Source organism: Erigeron canadensis, chromosome 2 (assembly GCF_010389155.1).
Source record: "Erigeron canadensis isolate Cc75 chromosome 2, C_canadensis_v1, whole genome shotgun sequence".
NCBI lineage: Eukaryota > Viridiplantae > Streptophyta > Magnoliopsida > Asterales > Asteraceae > Erigeron > Erigeron canadensis.
In genome coordinates, this window is record NC_057762.1 from 46572501 (window position 1) to 46590752 (window position 18252).

General features: G+C 34.0%; 3 protein-coding genes and 1 long non-coding RNA gene across 5 annotated transcripts; 2 read left to right on the plus strand and 2 right to left on the minus strand.

Annotated features, from left to right (window-relative positions):
• Window positions 1-3419: 3419 nt before the first annotated feature.
• LOC122589806 (protein DEEPER ROOTING 1-like) lies at window positions 3420-5530 on the plus strand. Its single transcript, XM_043762127.1, has 4 exons — window positions 3420-3574; window positions 3992-4686; window positions 4787-5030; window positions 5189-5530. Exons 1-4 carry the CDS (start codon window positions 3514-3516, stop codon window positions 5206-5208), a joined length of 1020 nt encoding a protein of 339 aa, XP_043618062.1. The 5' UTR covers window positions 3420-3513; the 3' UTR covers window positions 5209-5530.
• Window positions 5531-6639: 1109 nt separating this feature from the next.
• Window positions 6640-10066, plus strand: LOC122588620 (sm-like protein LSM1B). 2 transcript variants are annotated; one of them, XM_043760775.1, is made up of 6 exons: window positions 6640-7024; window positions 8411-8479; window positions 8574-8689; window positions 8793-8855; window positions 9323-9400; window positions 9677-10066. In XM_043760775.1, the coding sequence occupies exons 1-5, from the start codon at window positions 6964-6966 to the stop codon at window positions 9398-9400; spliced, it is 387 nt and encodes a 128-aa protein (XP_043616710.1). In that variant the 5' UTR covers window positions 6640-6963; the 3' UTR covers window positions 9677-10066. The 2 variants fall into 2 exon arrangements, with proteins under 2 accessions (XP_043616710.1, XP_043616709.1); XM_043760774.1 differs by lacking the exon at window positions 9677-10066 and having other exon boundaries at window positions 6643-7024; window positions 9323-9580.
• Window positions 10067-11885: 1819 nt separating this feature from the next.
• Window positions 11886-15885, minus strand: LOC122589181. The gene is made up of 2 exons (XR_006322236.1): window positions 15704-15885; window positions 11886-12121 (listed from the first exon to the last, which is right to left on the minus strand). It is a non-coding gene; the product is annotated as an uncharacterized LOC122589181 (long non-coding RNA).
• LOC122589180 (exocyst complex component EXO70A1-like) lies at window positions 13185-15662 on the minus strand. Its single transcript, XM_043761431.1, has one exon. It carries the CDS (start codon window positions 15392-15394, stop codon window positions 13496-13498), a length of 1899 nt encoding a protein of 632 aa, XP_043617366.1. The 5' UTR covers window positions 15395-15662; the 3' UTR covers window positions 13185-13495.
• Window positions 15886-18252: the final 2367 nt, after the last annotated feature.

The window sequence follows — 18252 nt, forward strand, 5'->3', positions numbered from 1 at the left end:
GGGCGATGGGGCCTTGTTCGAGATGATAAGATCGTTTCTAGACTTCAAGATTTCTCAAATGTAAGTGAGAATAATCAGGTTGAAGGGTATCCTCTTTTGGATCATGTAGGGGTCTTTATTATGCAATTCGAATAACCTGTATCTAATTGTGTGTTTGAGTGATTTCAGACATATGTGGTTATTTTATAACATGTAACTAGTGTTATACCCAGCCGTTGGTCGGGGATGACCAAATATTTTTTAAAAAAATAAAACTAAGATACTAATGTCAATAAAAAAAAAGAGAACAAAAAAAGAATACGAAAACTAAAATGAATAATTTATAAAAAAAAAAGACAAATGTTACATATGAAAAAGATATAAAAATCAAATGTTTAAATATAAAAACAAATATATAATGCAACAAAAAAGACATAAAAAAGAAATAGGATAAAATACAAAATATATAGCATTTGAATAAAAATGTAGCATTTTAAAAACTTATAAAATAACAAAATGTAAACTGTAGGGAAAAAAATGTTAAAAAGGATTAAAAAGAGAAATTTTTGTATAAGGTTAGGGGTAAAAAAATTAAAAAAGAAACAGAACGGGTAGAAAAGGAGAAAAGGGAAAAATAGAAGGGGCCAAAAAGAAACAGGAAAAAAAGAAGGGGGCAAAATGAAAATATATATAAAAAAAAAACCTGAAAGGGGGGAGGTTTCGAACCCCACAGGTGGGCACAGAAACCACTCCACCATACAACTTTCTTTTTTATTATTTGGTAAGTATGATGTTTTAACTAATACGACATATAAGGTCTTTAAATAGGTTGTAATGGTTTTACATATGAAAACAAGTTAAGATATATAGATCATATGTGAGAATGTTTTTATTATTGCAAATGGTAAGAACAACCAGTGGTACCGTCTCTTAACAAAGAGTTCGAGACAGCTAAAAGAAGTGAGTTTGAATCCTTACTAAGCAGATTCTCTCTCACCTAGTTCTCCGGTGAGTCACCAGGATGTAGTTTATGCGGTAGTGACTCAAGATACCGGCCTATTATGTACTATATGGGATTCCCACTCATTTGCCTTCTATTTGAAAAAGAAAATCTCATATGTTTTCGATCAAATATTGAATACATATATTGGCTCTGAAAGAATCAGAGGCAGCTTTCTTTTCAAACATGTTAGGTTATATGTTTTAAGACTAGTTGACAACTTGACATGGTGGCATATATATCTAAGTACAGGCAATTTTCTTTCTTTGTTGCATAGCTAATGTCTAATTACTTATAATTACTTATGCATATACTAGTTATTATCAATATGCTGGTCGGAATTATCAAACAATCGTACTATATATAGTAGTTTGTATACTCATGCGGGGAAAAAAAAACTATAGCATCCATACGTACACGTGTACAATAGATGATCATATACATTTTATTTCAATTCAATTCGTATCATATATATTTAGTAGTACTGGAAGGTTCAGCTAGCATGATTGATTGATCGAGCTCGATCTCGATCGATCAGGCAGGCGCCGTAGTAGACATAATATGCTGACAGCTCGATCCCACAATCTCATCACTAGCTTTAATTTGATGTCTTTTGTCATTTAATGGTTGTCTCAAGGCTATTGTTCACTATATATTGATAATGTCGACGATCGATCCGGCCTTTAACATATCTATCCATATCTATATAATGTATTATTAACTACTGGAACGTAACATGCATCATATATATATATATATATATATATATTGTCTTTAAACTAAAGTAGGGAAACTAATTATTACGTACACTTTTTAGATAATAATGAAAAGATACGAGTAAATGATATATAGATGCTACAATTAATAATCAGCATCGTGCTTCTGTTCTTATTTATAACTATTTTTTTTTCCCGGAAGACATTACGTAATATTGACAAATGTGGAAAAATTTATATAAAATGAAATTTTCGTGTCAAAAGGTAAAAAGAGAAATAAAGAAAATGAGCTTTGGTGACTGAAATTGAAAATTTTGAAATTATGTGGTAAAAATTCAAAAATATGAAACTTTGTCGACAAAAGGAGAAAAATCAAAAAAGTTATTTGGTGAAAAGTAAGAAACATGAAACTTTCATGAAAAAGGTTACAAAATTGAAAGTTATGTGGCGAACACACAAAGTTATAAGGTAAAAACTAATAAAATAAAACTTTGGTCTATTAATCCCAAGTACCCAAGTAATGGTAAAAAGTAAATAAAATGAAACTTCTTAAAGTTTCATGCTCTTTCATTAGAGATGTCATTCGATATATTTTCGACGAATTTTTAAATTCGAATATGGAGCTCGTACGACTAAGGCATTTGGCCATGGACGGAGCTACTTTGGGGGCAGTGGGGTCAGCTGCCCCCACTCCAATTTTGGTACAATGTAATTTTTCAAAATTTAAATGGCATGTTTATAATTTTTTTCAAAAAATAAGAAAAATTAAATAGTAGGATATACATACAAATGTTACATCTGTTGTTATAAGCTTATTCTTTAAAAGTCGTAGGTCATCGAAGCATTAATGTTGAGATAGATCTCTAAACTTAAATTGTTTTGATTTTTAATCGAAAGAATGAAGAAAGGTTAAAGAAAAAGTTTTCTTTGTTTGATTACGTAAATGTGTAGTACGCCGTTTGTGAAAAAAATATTTTCTTTCCAATTATTATATATATTTATTACGAACAACTAATTATAACAATGATAATATATAGTCATGTAGGAAAGATGTATACACAAGCTATTTATTAAATATTAGATATATTTTTGACTTTTTGCATTATGATAGAATATGTTTAATTTCATTCAACAAGACCTCGTCCGACGCGTGCGACCTTTTTTTTCAAAAGAAACTTGCATTTTAAAATATGAGTGTTACACCCGGTGCGAGAATGGAATTCTTTTGAGGGTTAAGGTTTTTTACATTCTCAAATACGACTCTTATAAGTATGACAAATAACTTTTAAAATTGCCCCCTCACGAAAAATTTTCTGGCTCCATCTCTGCATTTGGCTATCACATTCTATGACTTATCACCTCTTATGATATATCACCCCACCATGCATCTCACCGCCGTATTGTGCGGGTACTATTGCTCATATATATATATATATATATATAAATATAAGGCTATGTTATTTCTTTCCTTTGATCTATTAATTCCAAGTACCCAAGCTCTCATTGGCCGGTTTCTAGGATCTGCTTCCATTCCCCTCCCTCATCTCGATCGATCAAGATCAATTTATCCACACAACCAACTACACCGGCGCATCACGACTCTACCACCACCGGCCTGTTTCCCTCTATATATATATAATATCACCCTCCAAAATGAAGGTAAGCACTATATATATATATATATAGTCATTATTCTAGCTTTTTACAGTTTACATATGCATATACATGTTTGGTAGCTAGCTAGCCGGCCAGCTGGAAGTAAAAAAGTTATTGTGATATTGATGTTTGGATGTACGTACCTAGTTCTTCAACTGGTCGATGCAAAGTAAAGCACGTGGACAAGGACATAAAAACTCCAATACAATCACATCGGCTTCTCGTATGTTATTATTACCTAATACAGTATATGTTTACTTCTGTCGTCTATATATCCAACTTTTAATATATATATATATATATATGATGTTTGTTTCTTACCTCTGTCTTTTAATTTTGACCATATATAGATATTTTTTTTTAATGTATTTTATAGTAAATATCGATGAAACATTGAAAAATACATTTAAAACTCAATTCATTCATATATGTTATATCAAGTGTTATATAAAAATAATTATGGTCAAAGTTTAAAGAAAAAAACTTTGAAAGTCAAAATACGACGCTTAAAATGGGACGGCCGGCGGAGGTAGTTATATATTGGCTGGCGGTGTCTGTATGTACTCATCCATACAAAATGATTTAGAAGGACTCGATCGATCATCACAAGCCTAGCTTAATTAATGAATATATGACGCAGAAAAGATGAAGAAGAAGAAGAAGGAAGAACCTCCGAAAGAAGAAGATCATGAGTTGATGAATAATAATAACAAGGATTGGCCTTATCATCATGGGCTCCTCACGATAGGAACTTTTGGAAACAATAATAATGCTGCATCAGAAAATGGAGAAATATTATTCCAGCAACAAGCAGATACGCATACAACAACATCATCGTTTTCTCCAGATCTATTATCCGAATTCACACCTGAAGAGATCGGAAAAGTACAGAAAGGGTTGACAAAACTCTTATCCAAGAAACCGCTGCCTGCTAATTATAATTATAATTATAAGAAACAACAAGCAGCAGCTGTCGACGATCTCCCTTTGGACAGATTTCTTAATTGTCCATCAAGCTTGGAGGTTGATCGTAGAGTACTTATGAATCCAGACTACGACAAAGACGAAATCATGAAAGTCATTCTAGGAATAAGGTGCAGCAAAGATATTACTACTACTAGTAATTATTGTAGTGTACTAGTAGCGGACAATAACAATAATAATAATAAGAAGAAGAAGAAGAAAGCAGTAGTAATTGGGGGGAAAAGATCGCCATCATCAGCTGCTGCTACTAGTAGTATCTCTTTCCTCTTGAAGAAAATGTTTGTGTGCAGCAGCGGTTTACCACCAATGCCTAGCCTCCATGATCGACTTCCCCAATCAAGAATGGAGAGGGTACGTACTTAATTACTACTAATTAACGTACATATTCATACATGCATGCATGCATGCTTTTAATTAGTTCTTCATTGATAATTAATTATGTATGCTGCAGTTACTGAGGGCAATGCTAAAGAATAAGATGCAGGGTCCTCATGATCATCAGAATTCTACTACTCGAGCATCAACATCATCATCTGCTAGCTACTATAGGAGGAAATTATTAATTGATCAGAACCGGCAGCCGCAATCGGTCAAGATGAAGGGTTTAGCCACAGTAGAAGAAATTGTTGACCAAGATGCTGATAATAAAGATCATGATGATGGGTCCTCTAAATGGGTCAAAACAGATTCTGAGTGTAAGTTATTTAATACTAGCTAGCTAGCTAGTCAATATTTCTATATGATTGAATTTTTCCAATAAATATAGAGATAAATCAATATTAATTATTGCTCATTATGCATGCACGCTTGCTTAATTAATTAATTATATATACTTTCGTATTTAAATTTTCAGATATTGTTTTAGAGATATGATCGAGCTAGCTAGCATGATCGATGAATAATTAAGAAGAGGAGGGGAAGATCTAGAGAGATATTAATTAGGCTGATGATTAGCCCCGGCCGCATGCCAGAGGATCGATTAAGAAGTACGTGATGATCGATTTGATGATATATATTGTACTCCGTATATGTTTAATATATATTGCTGCTTGGTCGAGATCGAGCAATGGAATCTACGATTTCTTAATTTGTAAACCAGGCAGGGGACATCTATACTTGAAGCCAGCCTTGTTTGTCCTTCTATAATTTTTTTTATTTAATTATTAATATATATTTTTTAACTTGCTACTTTTAATTTCTTGCAATTTGTTGCATGTGTTATATATTAGATCAATGTTGTAGGCCTAGGAATAGTTTTAGGTTAATTTAATTTTTGGAAAATATAATTTAGCCTTATAATTTTCTTAGGTGTTGGTATAACAAATTCAGGGGGGGACCTAAAGAGCGTGCAAAACAAATTCCCGATCATTATTGTTAAAAACTAGCTTGTAAATAGGAAATGTAATGAAGAGAAAGAGGTGAAAAAAAGTGGCTCTAGTGACAGCAAAGAATTCTCCAATTTTATGATTTAATACAGTAGTATATTTTTAGATTGAGATATATGTCAAGGATTTTATCAAATACAGTGGCTAGCTAGCCATTATTATCATCAAATGTATATTAGGGCGACTCTCACATTTAAGGTGCCCTAGTTTAAGTGAAATAAATTTGACTTTTCATTTACTTTGGACGGTCCCGAAGGTGAGAATTTTCTAAGGTCTCGGATTCGAGTCTTGAGTTTTTCATCTTAAGGTATTTTTCATGAGGAGTGGGTTGGTGGTGTAGCAAATCGCTGGTTAAAATTGTCTCCAGCACGTCTGAATCGAAACAAACTTTAAAAAAAAAATATCTACTTTGGACAAAAATAATAAATAGTATAAGTTATAGAGTAATTACTAATGCGTTAAATAATCATTGGAACCTATATATATATATATATATTCTACTTAAATGGTAGAAAAAAGACCCTCCAACTTTTACATAGGATGAGGATTGAACCCATAACCTCTGAAAGTGTTTACCACTTATCTAAACCATGTTGCTTTTAATAATTTGTTTATTAATAATTATGAAAAACTAAAAATACTAATTATATTTAAATTATATATTCAGTTTATTTAATGTGTGTATTATGTCAATAGTACTCGTATATTACACGAGACAAAATACGTAATCATATGTGAAAAAGGGGTGAAACATATTGAACCAGTTGAAACACATAAAAAGTGGGGGTGAATTTAGAATGGGTGAATATCTGTAAGGACCGAAGTAGTTGGAATCATTATCATCCATCCAGTTTGGGGGTTTAAACAAAAATAATAACTTCCAAAAGTCACACTCCTCTTGAAAACGCACCGACCCACCCCAACCCAACCCAACCCAACCCACCAGATTTGGCTGGGGATAGATAGATAGATAGATAGATAGGGTTTAATTAATCAAATTAATAATTACAGATCTGGAAGAATAACCACTCTTTCTTTCTTTTTTTTTTTCTTGATCTTGATATTATCTATATATATATAATTTTTACAAAATCGAAAGTGTGTAAGATTCAGAGTGGGGATATTTGATTTAGGGCTTTTTCGTCGGAAACAGGGAAATCGAACTGTGGTTTTCCCGTTGCAAAATTTTACAAATAAATAAATTTCGGTGATATATATTTTTTTCTTATATACCGAAATCTCAATGTCGTGGGCGGGACCTGAAGATATATATCTTTCTACTTCTCTTGCCAGCTATCTTGACAGTAAGTGTCTCCTCTTTTTTTTTTTTTACTAATTTGTTTAGCAGTAATTTTAGCTCGTATATTTCCGAAAATATGGTTACTTTCTTGAATTGACTTCGCCACTGTATTGCTTGCGGACATTCAGTAACTTGTAGAATTACAGTTTAGTTTGTTTGTTTGTTGTTATAATAATATATGACTTGATTGATTCTATGAAAAATGATTAGTCTGAATTCCAGTTAAAAAAGTATCCACATTTTCAACATAACTTGCCTTTGTGTTGCTATTTTTAAGTGTGTCGAAGTACGTCAGTTTTCATTGACTTCTACAAATCGAAAAGTTTGAATTTATAGCTTTTCTTTGACTGTTACATCCCCATGTTGTAGTGTTACTCTTTTGAGTTGTTAGAAATATGTAATTGGCCGTTGGTATAGGACACATGAATTCTTAATGGCCTCCATGTGTACAAATCTAGAATTTGAAATTTAGTTTCTTCCGTTTTCCAGTGAAACTCTATCCCAGGTTATAAGTTGTCTGTTGTTTTATTTGAAATTGATTTTTCTAAAAATGGATTGATGATCCATTTAGATGTTGGTGGTAAGCCCCGATTGAGTGGTAATTCAAACTGTCCCGGATTTGAAACACTGTCATTGGAGAACAATAATCGTAAAGTAGTGAAATTTTACAAAAGCCTTTGTGTTTTTTTTAAGTGACTTAGGTCCAAAAAAACATAAAAAGCTTGCTACCCTTGGCATGCAAATTTTTTTTTTTTTTAAAGAAAAATTGTTATCATAAAGTGTGTTGTCTGGCCACCATGAAGACCTCCTGCATTGCAATCAAACCTCTATGGTCTCTCCTGCTTTTTCTTATTTCATTTTCTTATGTGATCTGCTTTACTTTGATAGAATTTCCGTGTGTACTCCCTTGTACTCCTTTAATATCAAGAGTACAATATATGGAAAAGTGTAGATATGTATAAATCGTGTCATGGAGCACTTTGGTAGCAAATAAGAACTTTATGTATATACGGAGTAGTATAGTAATTATCTGCAACAATGAATGTGTGGCCTTTGATTATAGATTAGAGTGGTAAATTGCAATCAAATAAGATATCGTCTTGGTTGTCGCATTTAATTGGTGTTTCATGTCACTTAATTTTGTATAGAACTAACATAGTTTAAGAAAGTTCTTTTGTGAACTACTATATCATTTAATTGTAGAAGCAAATTTGCAAATCTAATATTGTACCCATTATATGTCATTTGCTAAAACTCGATCGCTTGTTTCAATTTTCTAATCATCTGACTAATTCATGCATAACTAATTTAGCATTAGGAGTAGCGTCTAGCACTGCCTAGTGCCTTTTAGAACACTGTTTCAGCTCAAGCAAATTAATTTTATGTGCAGAGAAGCTTCTTGTATTGCTGCGAGATGGTAGGAAGCTATTGGGGATACTGCGTTCTTTTGATCAATTTGGTACGGAAGTTCTTACTAGTTAACAGTCTTAGTCTACATAAATTATCTCCTTTGGTAGTAAGAATATTGAGAATGGTTGTGTGCCCACATTCAGCCAATGCTGTCCTTGAAGGTGCATGTGAGCGAGTAATTGTCGGCGATCTTTATTGTGACATTCCATTAGGTCTATATGTAATTCGTGGCGAGAATGTTGTCTTAATTGGCGAGCTGGTAAGTCATCATGCATTTCTTTTTTTTGTTTCTAAACATTATTCTGATAAAAGAATCATTGTTTTTTCTCTTTTGTTATGATATTTTCATTTGAAATGTTTAGGAGTTGGAGAAGGAGGAACTTCCCCCTCATATGACTCGTGTTTCTGAAGCTGAGATAAAAAGGGTAACGGCTGCATCACCCTATTATTGTGTGTAGCTTTATTGGCAATAATTTAATTAAAAAAAGATATCTTCTTTGTTCTAAGGCTGCCTTGCTTTTGTGGTCTCTGCTTTTCCTTTCAGAAATATTTTCATGATGTGACAGACAGTAGTTAGTCTATGTTATATGTGGTATCACTCATTCATCAAGATTGTTATTAGATTTTATAACACTCTGTAACATCTCTACTGCCTCATGTGAAATCTTCTTTCTATCATGCTAAACGTAAACAAGTGTGGTTCTTTGTTCAATCCCTAATTAAGAGAGTTTGATTGGTTACTATGCTTGATTAAAATTAGTTTGAGAGCTATGTTCAAAACTTGACAATCTTATGCCAACGTATTATTTGTGGGCAGTATGCGAGTTCACTCCAGTTTTTTGGTGTAGCAATTGTATCTGTGGTCATTAAGCTTCCTGTTTATGTTGTTCAGGCTCAGAAGGTGGAGAGGGAGGCAACGGATCTGAAGGGTACAATGAGAAAAAGGATGGAATTTCTTGATATGGACTAAGTAAGGGTTGTTTGTGCTATATTTTCGTTCTGTTATTTTCTCTTTTAATGTCATATGCCATTTTCTTCCGCAAATATTATCGCGGATGGTGGATGCTGCTTTTGATCCGTTTGTTTCTGTTTAAATTGCATAGCTCCTTTGTAACATTCTTAAGGCATTAAATGGTTCTGTCTTTTGGTAGCTGTGATAGGGTAGTATATTCAAATAATGTTGGCATTTGTGGCTTTGTGCTAGCATACCATGAGAGTAGCATATTTCCTTATTATTTGGTTGCAGGAATACGGTCTAAAATTCAGATATACAGGCTGCTATGAACCCTGCTGAAGCAGAATTGCTTTACATGATATTTGAGGTTGTATATCTACAATGTGTGGGTGGTAACTGCTGCATCTGATTTAGGATGATAGCTTAAGTGGTATATTTACAAAGTTTGAGTAGTTACTGCTGCATTTTGTCGTCATTTCTTTTCAACTAAACCGTGAAATGGGTTGTCACAAACTGTTCCTTTGGTCACGGCTAGCCATTCAGTTTCCAGGTTTTCTCAAACTGTTCCTTTGGTTATGTACTTTATTTTCTGGTCATTTTGTCTGTAACTAAACTAAAACCATGAAATGGGTTCTATTAAACTGCGAAATGGAATTTAACAAATTATGGTTTTCTTTGAAAGATTAATTCCCCTTCAAGTAATGGACAATAATTATGGCCATGTTCAAAAGAGTGGTGTAAGAAGTGTATGAAGGATCTTTACGTTATGTTTGTGAGTTTTTATTTTTGGAATCAGTCATCATTCTTTTTGATCTTCCCACCTATAGAAAGAAAGGATGGAAAGTAGTTCAAGCTATATACTAACCGTCCTCTTTCTTTTCGTTCAATCCACAAATGAAACTCGGGAGCAACCTACTTTTCGTTTCTTTCCCCTTTCATTTTAAATGAAATTCGGGAGTACGGAGTAAACCTTCTCTTCCTTTATTATTATTCTCTTTTTCCTTCCTTAAATAGAGTCTGATGGATAATATACTGTTGGGTACTTTCAGATTTTGTATGGTTTTTCAAAAGGCAAAGGTAATGTATACAACAAATCAAGGGGCAACTAACACGAACTTTTTTACACAACCAACAAAACATGGATCAATGCATGAACCTCTTAGCAACAAGCCAACAAACTTGTTGAACCATGGGAAAATGCAACCATGAACACAAAAACTAACAAGCCTGGAGCTATTAAAAAACACTAAAAATATAAAGACAAGGGATGGTAACCACTAAGCCACTTAAAAGGTTGTTCAAATCAAAGATACTTAACATCACAAATCATACTAATTGATAACCATGAACGATTGGTAAGAGGATAACAATTTGTACCCCGGTTAGTATATATATTAACCCAAGATGACTCGCAAATTAATCCAACAAGCAGATTTAAAGCAAGAAACATCCTAAAAAAAAGGGGTGTTCACGGTTTGGTTGTTGCTATCATTGTGTCTATGGCTGGATATGCTAAACGGGGTAATATAGTTTGCGTTTCATACACGAGTGATTTTGCAATGGTTAAGTTTGTTTATAAATGTTACGACTTATCTCACATTTCATAGTCTATATTGGAGATATATTTCAATCAACTCACATATATATTGTGCATTGGCAAAATGCTTGGATCATGAGTAATTTCCAAAAATGTGTCTCTTTTTAATTTGTTGGACACAAATGTGCCTATTTTTGAATTTGTATTCTCAAATTATGCTTTTGAATTAAAAAAATTATATATATTTTTCTTTTTTCTCTCATCTCTCTTCTTCCTTAATCCTCTCATCTATCTCTTTCTTACAACAAACATACTTTTAGAGAAGATTAATTAATCAGCTTGCATGAAATTTTAAGTTTTGAATTTAAAGTAAGTTAACTATTACGCTGAAATCTTTTATTATATCTTTTTCAATAACTATAACTATATTAACTATATAACACTAATAAGAAACAAATCTAGATATATCCGAATATATTTGAATACATTTTGGATGATATTAACTCATTTTTCTTTTGACAAAACTTATTAACACTATAAATATTGATGTAAACGCAATTCATATCGACCCACTAGTTTATAAGGAAATGGATCAAACCTGTAATATCATTTCACCACTGATTTATGTGAGATACCATGAGTCATTCATGAAAATAAATTACCATTAGGCATTTACTGATTACCATTAGACGTATACATGCATATATATATATGAGTCATAACCATACACCATTGCTATCAGCAGCATCAGATCGAGGTAGACCTTCAGATTAACTATGGAGTAAGTTGAAGCATGCTATCTAAAATTCAACTTATATTTTATTCCTAGCAAATCAAATGGATCAAAAATCATACAAAGTGTCTTTTAAAGAATTATTAATTTACTGTTTCAATTATACTTAAGTGGAAAGGACAAAGGCATAGAGATAAATGAGAGGATTAGGAAGAAGAGAGATAAGAGAAGAAAAAAAAGTTATTTTCTGTATTTATTTTTAAATCAAAAGCATAGTTTGGAAAAAGAAACTCAACACAAGCACATTTGTGTCCAACAGATTAAAAAGAGGCACATTCTTGGAATTTACTCCTTGGATCATCCCTCCATTCTGGCATGTTCTACCATTCTCTCTTCTGTGTTTATCTTTGGGCTCCATTGCTAGATTATAGCTTTAAGATGGTTTGGTTTTCCCAAGTAATTAAAGCTATGAAAAAAAAGAGAGATTAAATTAATTTGTTTGAATGATTGTAACACTTTATGTGTGTTGTTCGAGTTGTTCTTTGAAGTTTCTTTTATGTAAAAGAGGCATGCTTTAATTGGGCATGTCATTTTCTCAAGAACTTTGGTGTGACCTTTCTGAGTGTTGGATGGAGCCAGATGTGGTTATGTTTTGTCATTACAATACTTTTGGGCGTGCTAAACAGTGCACTTCTACTGTAAAAATTTAGTTAGAAAATTAGTACATATGCAGGTTTCTTTTACAGTATCGGAATATGGTCTTTTTGCATAGATAATTGGTGGTACAAACGAAATGAAAGCATCACACTCTTAGCTAGGTCGTAAAGACATTAGATATTTGCTATCCATAGGCCGAAACTAGTAAACTGACTAATCATTTTATAGGCTGTAAGAAAAATAAAATCATAGCTCCGAACTAAATTTGGTTTTTTAAGATGATATAGGATTTTCATATCCTAAAATGAAATTTTCACGGTATATGCATTGCATACCACAGGTCAAAGTGTCAAACATCAACAAAATTGAATATCCAAGTATTAATTTGACTTGCAATGAATGTAATAGTTGTTCAACGGAGAATGGTCAAACATGTCTAACTCCAAAGTTGGTCAAAGTCATGTAGAGTAACAATTTATAACAAAGGCCCTTTACAAACAGCAAAAACTGTAGGACACAGAAGTTCTAATTTTGAAAGATACACAATCTAATTTCATGCTTATATTAAGACAGATTATTTGGTCATATTTGTCACTGTTTAAATAAATATGAAATTGACTTGTGTGATACAGAAGACTGAGTTGCACTAAAATGTAGAGTCCCCTTCCAAGAGGTTTCAAAACTCTTTTAAGATGCAAAAATTAAACGCCTACGTTAAGTTATGCAACAGTACTACACAACATGAACAACAACATCGTGTGACTCCTAGGTTCCCGAGCTAATTCTAAGATCAACATGATGCCTGTTTAAGTTGGAAAGATCATTGATGCTTATACTTTCAAATTCAAGAGAGATCAACTAATTCACACTACTGGTCTCACAAATAGTGATCTTTCATGTAATTATAAGAGAATAAAACATGTACAGAAGTTCACAATTTCACATACAAACAAGTGCTACAATTAACTTAACAAGGTAGGAAGAAAAAAGATAAAGAAACATCATTGCTTACAGGGGAGCACTGATCAGGAGACTTCCTCTTTCGTCCACACTTTTTCCATCACCAGAGTTTTTGAGTCACCAAAAACCAATCACCACCAAATCACCCCACACGGAGAAGAAGAAGGAAAAAAAAAAATCAAAGAATGGTGTCCTACAATATTCTAGCCACTTGAAGTTCTGATCATTGTGACCTTCTCCTCGAATGCTGTGACACCACACATCCTTCAAAGAAGTCCAGGACTGCGGTCTCAAGATCTTCAACAGAGTACTTGATGTAATTTTCAGGGTGCCTCCCACTCTCTATATGACCTCTGTATCTGCCAAGAAATGACCGATAAGCCGGGATTAGCAGCTCCGATATGGAGATCCGTAGCTCTTCACGAAGTCGTGTATCGGGTATCAGCCATAACGCTTGTGTTTTGTGAACGTCATCGAACATTGCATTGAACGACTTGAATCGTTCTCTCAGAGCAGTCTTTGAAACCCCGGATGAGAAGCTTCCACTAACATGCAAGCCTTCATTACTCAAACAATTCAACACCCCTACCCAGGTTGCTCGTTGGTAGCCCGTTGCAGCCTGCCTGTATTTCCCAGTGAGTTTCTTCAAATAGATATCCCCTATCATCTCCCTTAATTCAGGAGACCCTTTAATCTTTTGAACAATGTAATGAACATTGTTCATAACAAACACATGAGCCAATGAGTTGTCGCGGTAGTGCTTGGATTTGCCTTCTAAATTGAACTGCAGTATCACTGTTATCCATATCAAATGGAGGGCTAACGCGGATTGCTCCTCATGGTCAGTAAAATCCATATCTGGGCTAGTGTCATCATCCGGGTATCTAGAACCCGTTGTGGGCCTAGCCACGATCAATTCGCCTAAGGTTTGTTTATATTCGGAAATCAAGGTTATGTAGTTCATGACATACCTAGTCAAGGGATGAATGGTTCCACCGGGAACAGGGACTCTAGAAGGCTCTCTAAGCACGGCACTTTCAAACTCATTAAGCATCCCTCTAGCAGCCTCAGCTAGCCTAGATATTATCTCGGCCGCCTGAACCCTAAACGATTCAGAGGACTTGCCTTGAAAAACGGCATCAATATCGGGAAGTAAATCAATCAAAGTGTCGTGCAAATCCAAGATCTTGAACAGCTTCTCGGGGGCGCGTCTGCTAATACTAATAGCTTCAGCAAAGTTAAAAAGCTGAGCGGCGGGAGCCTTGACAGTTTCAGCAAAGCAGGCATCATCTAAGGAGTGGAGGCCTTGAAAGATTTGTTGGCAGAGTCGTTTTTCGCTGGCAAACAAGACCCTGACAGACAATTTGACAGCGCGAATCCATTTGCCAATCTTGGCATTCAAAGCCACCCATTCCAAGCGCTGGATGTCGCCGATGCTCAACTTGTCAACGCCCAGCTTCTTAAAAGTGGCATCGACGGCGGGTTTGCGTACGGTGGCGTAGACCTGGACACACTCCCTGGAGTAGCCAGCGAAGATCATCCTTTGGGCAATCAATCTAAGGTCATTAACACTATCGCAAGGCATCAGATCTATCTCCCGAATGCTACTCATGGATCGATAGGTGGACAGACTGCTGCTTTCGCCTTGTTCGGAAAGCAGCTCCTCCTCCTCCTCCTCTCCCTCCTCCTCCTCATCCTTATTACTCGTATTATTATTACCGAAAAAGGAGGAGGAGGAGGAGGTCCTTGTTCGTGGAGTTGACGAGGAACAAGTGACGGAGGAGTCAGAAAGTAGGGGTTCGGAGTCGACCTGAGAGATGAGGATGTTACGGAATTCGTCTTCAAGACGAGCCATGGCTATCCTCATGATATTGCTCTTGTTGACTTTCTTCTTCTTCTTCTTGTCGTCGTCGTCTGGTAAGATAGCAGCTGACTCCTCCTCCTCCTCCTGCAGGGAGAGGTGGCTGATTTGATCGATGGCGGACAAGTATTGATGGATTTCGTGGCGGTGGCCGTCGAAGATCATGCCAAGTTCGGAGGAGGAGCAAGGGTCCCATCGGAGAATCATCTGTTGGGCTGATTCAGTATCTTCTGTTGTTGTGCTGGTGGGATGCTCCATCATCAATCAATAATAATACTTTTAATTTGAAATATACAAATTAAAAATATTTTGATTGATTGATAAAGTCAGTCTAATTGAATTGAAAAGTACGTACGGTGGTCAGGTGATGATGGTGGTGCTACTAATAACTCACTGGATTGGATTGGATTGGATTGGATTGGATTGGATGGAATTTGGGAGTTTTTAAATACGTCGACAAATTTTAACACAACAACATCATCGTCAATTCATCATCATCACCAACAGATAAATATATAATAAATAAATATATACCACAACAACAAAAATGAAAAATACAACAACACGGACCTTTCCTTCCTTCCTTTCAGTTTTTAACTTGGTTTTAGTCGTCGTCGTCAATTCGTTTCCTCTATTTCTTACATCAAAATCCTTTCTCTTTTTTTTTTGCCGCCGCTATCATGTAAATGTAAATGTAAATGCGTAACTTTTTATCAAAACGACCACTACTTAGCTAAATCTTCTCTCTTTAATTTCATAATAACAGCCAATGAGAGAGAGTAGATTATTAAGAAATCTATATCTATATTTTTATATTATAAAGCAAAAAATTTTTATATTTTTAATATTAAATTTAAATTTTTAATATTAATTTTAAGTATTTTCCTAAAATATTTCTCATATCTATTTTATATTTACTATAAATAACTATAATATTTTTTCTCTCTCATCAAATCTCAATCAATCATTCTTTTTCTTTCTCTTCCATAAATCATTTATTTCTCTAATTTATTCAAAATCTTTTATCTCAAAAACCATAAATCGATAAATCATAAAAATTATATGGGTGTTCTTTAAATATCATGCTCTTTCATTAGAATTGTCATTCGTTATACTTTTGACGAATTTTTAAATCTGAGTACGGAGCCCGTATGGCTAAGGCATTTGACTATTATACTCTATGACATATCAACTCCTATAACCTATCACATTTTATGACATATCACACTCTATGACCTAGCTATCACCCCCACCATCTCACCGCTGCAACATGCGGGTACTTACTCTCATTATTATATTATAAAGCAAAAATCATCCACATTTTCAACATTGAACTTAAATTTTTAATATTGATTTTAACTACTTCCCCAAAATGTCTCTCCTATCTACTTTATATTTACCTAAAATAACTATAATACCTTTTCTCTCTCCCCAAATCTCAACCAATCATGTCTTTTCTCTCTTTCATAAATCATTTATTCCTCCAATTCATTCAAAAAATTTTATCTCAAAAACCATACATTGATAAATTATAAAATTTATATGGGTGTTCTTAAAATTGCATGCTCTTTCATTAGAGATGTCATTCGATATACTTTCGACAAATTTTTAAATCCGAGAACGGAGCCCATGCGGCTAAGGCATTTGACTATAATACTCTATGGCATATCAACACCTATGACCCATCACACTTTATGACATATCACACTCTATAACATAGCTATCACCCCTACCATCTCACCGCCGCAACGCGCGGATACTTGTCAACAAGGACTTTGTAACACGAAATACCTAGCTACTGGCTACTACACACTTGCAAGCTCTGTACATGTTCGTATGCAATATAGTTGACTTGGTAAACCGAGGTCGAAGACAAGGACTTTGTAAGCAATTGTAAAAATAAAGTAATTCAAATAAAAAGGGAGTTTTATGGTCGAGTTTCCATGTTGCAAGAGTCAGTAAATAATTAGTAATCCCGAATCATTATTTGAAAAAAATCCGGTGTAACCGGGACAGGGATCGTCCGAAAACGATAGTGAAAATGATTTTTATGACAATAATAATTAAAAGGACACCTACTTTGATCAGCTCACATGTCAATCATCGGGTCTAAATATTACTTGCATTTGTTGAACGACTTAAAAGGTAATCAAGATGAACTCCCGTTATACTTGAAATTTTAACTGCTCGAAATATAATTATTGCTCCCGCAAATAATTTCTACTTGAAACAATTAAGCATTAAGAACCTAAGTTCATCTTATGATTTAATCTTAAAAGCTTTCTTCCGAACTGCTTATTTGCCTAATCAGATTCCTCTATCATAAGCGTTTACACACTCAAAATGAGTTTAATTGTTTAAAATTTTTATCGCTAATTTCTCCTAAACTCCAACGACTTTAGGTTAATTAAAGACGATTAACCGTTTCATAAATCAATTGACAATGACATATATTTCTCCCAAACTTCTAATTACAATTATCAAATCAATAAATATAAAACATAAAACAATATTTAAACTCAAATAAATGTGGATCTACATTTCAACATAAAAATCTTGTTCAACAATCACAAGTAACATTAAATCGACCATATGACATGCTTACTACCCAAACAGGTGCAAAGAGAATTAGTCACTCATATTAAAAGGACAAGAACAAACAAATAGAGAATAAATTATATTATACAAATCAATTGCATAGAATCCGGTAGCAATTAATAATGATTACAATCCAAAGCTGAAAAGATAAGAAACCCTAATGACTTGTTTGCTCCAAAGTGCTAGAAACTATAAGAAAGCTAAGAAAATTATGCCAAAGATTCGTCCATCAATCTGAAAACTAATCGAGTATTTAAACAAAATCCCCGTGTAACACCCGTTACAAAATTTGCGTGTGACACCCGTTATAAGGAAATTTTCTGAAACAACCCTAACGGTCGTTAATATGACTACCTGGCGTTACATGCTTCGCTTTTTGTCACGGCAGTTATGCACCCGTTACAGTGATGACACCCGTAACGGGTGTTACATATGTAACGGGTGTTACATGCTTCAGATTTCGTTTTCTTCATCTTTCACTTGATTTTAACCGAATCCTTCTCTCGTTTCTTCCATGGATC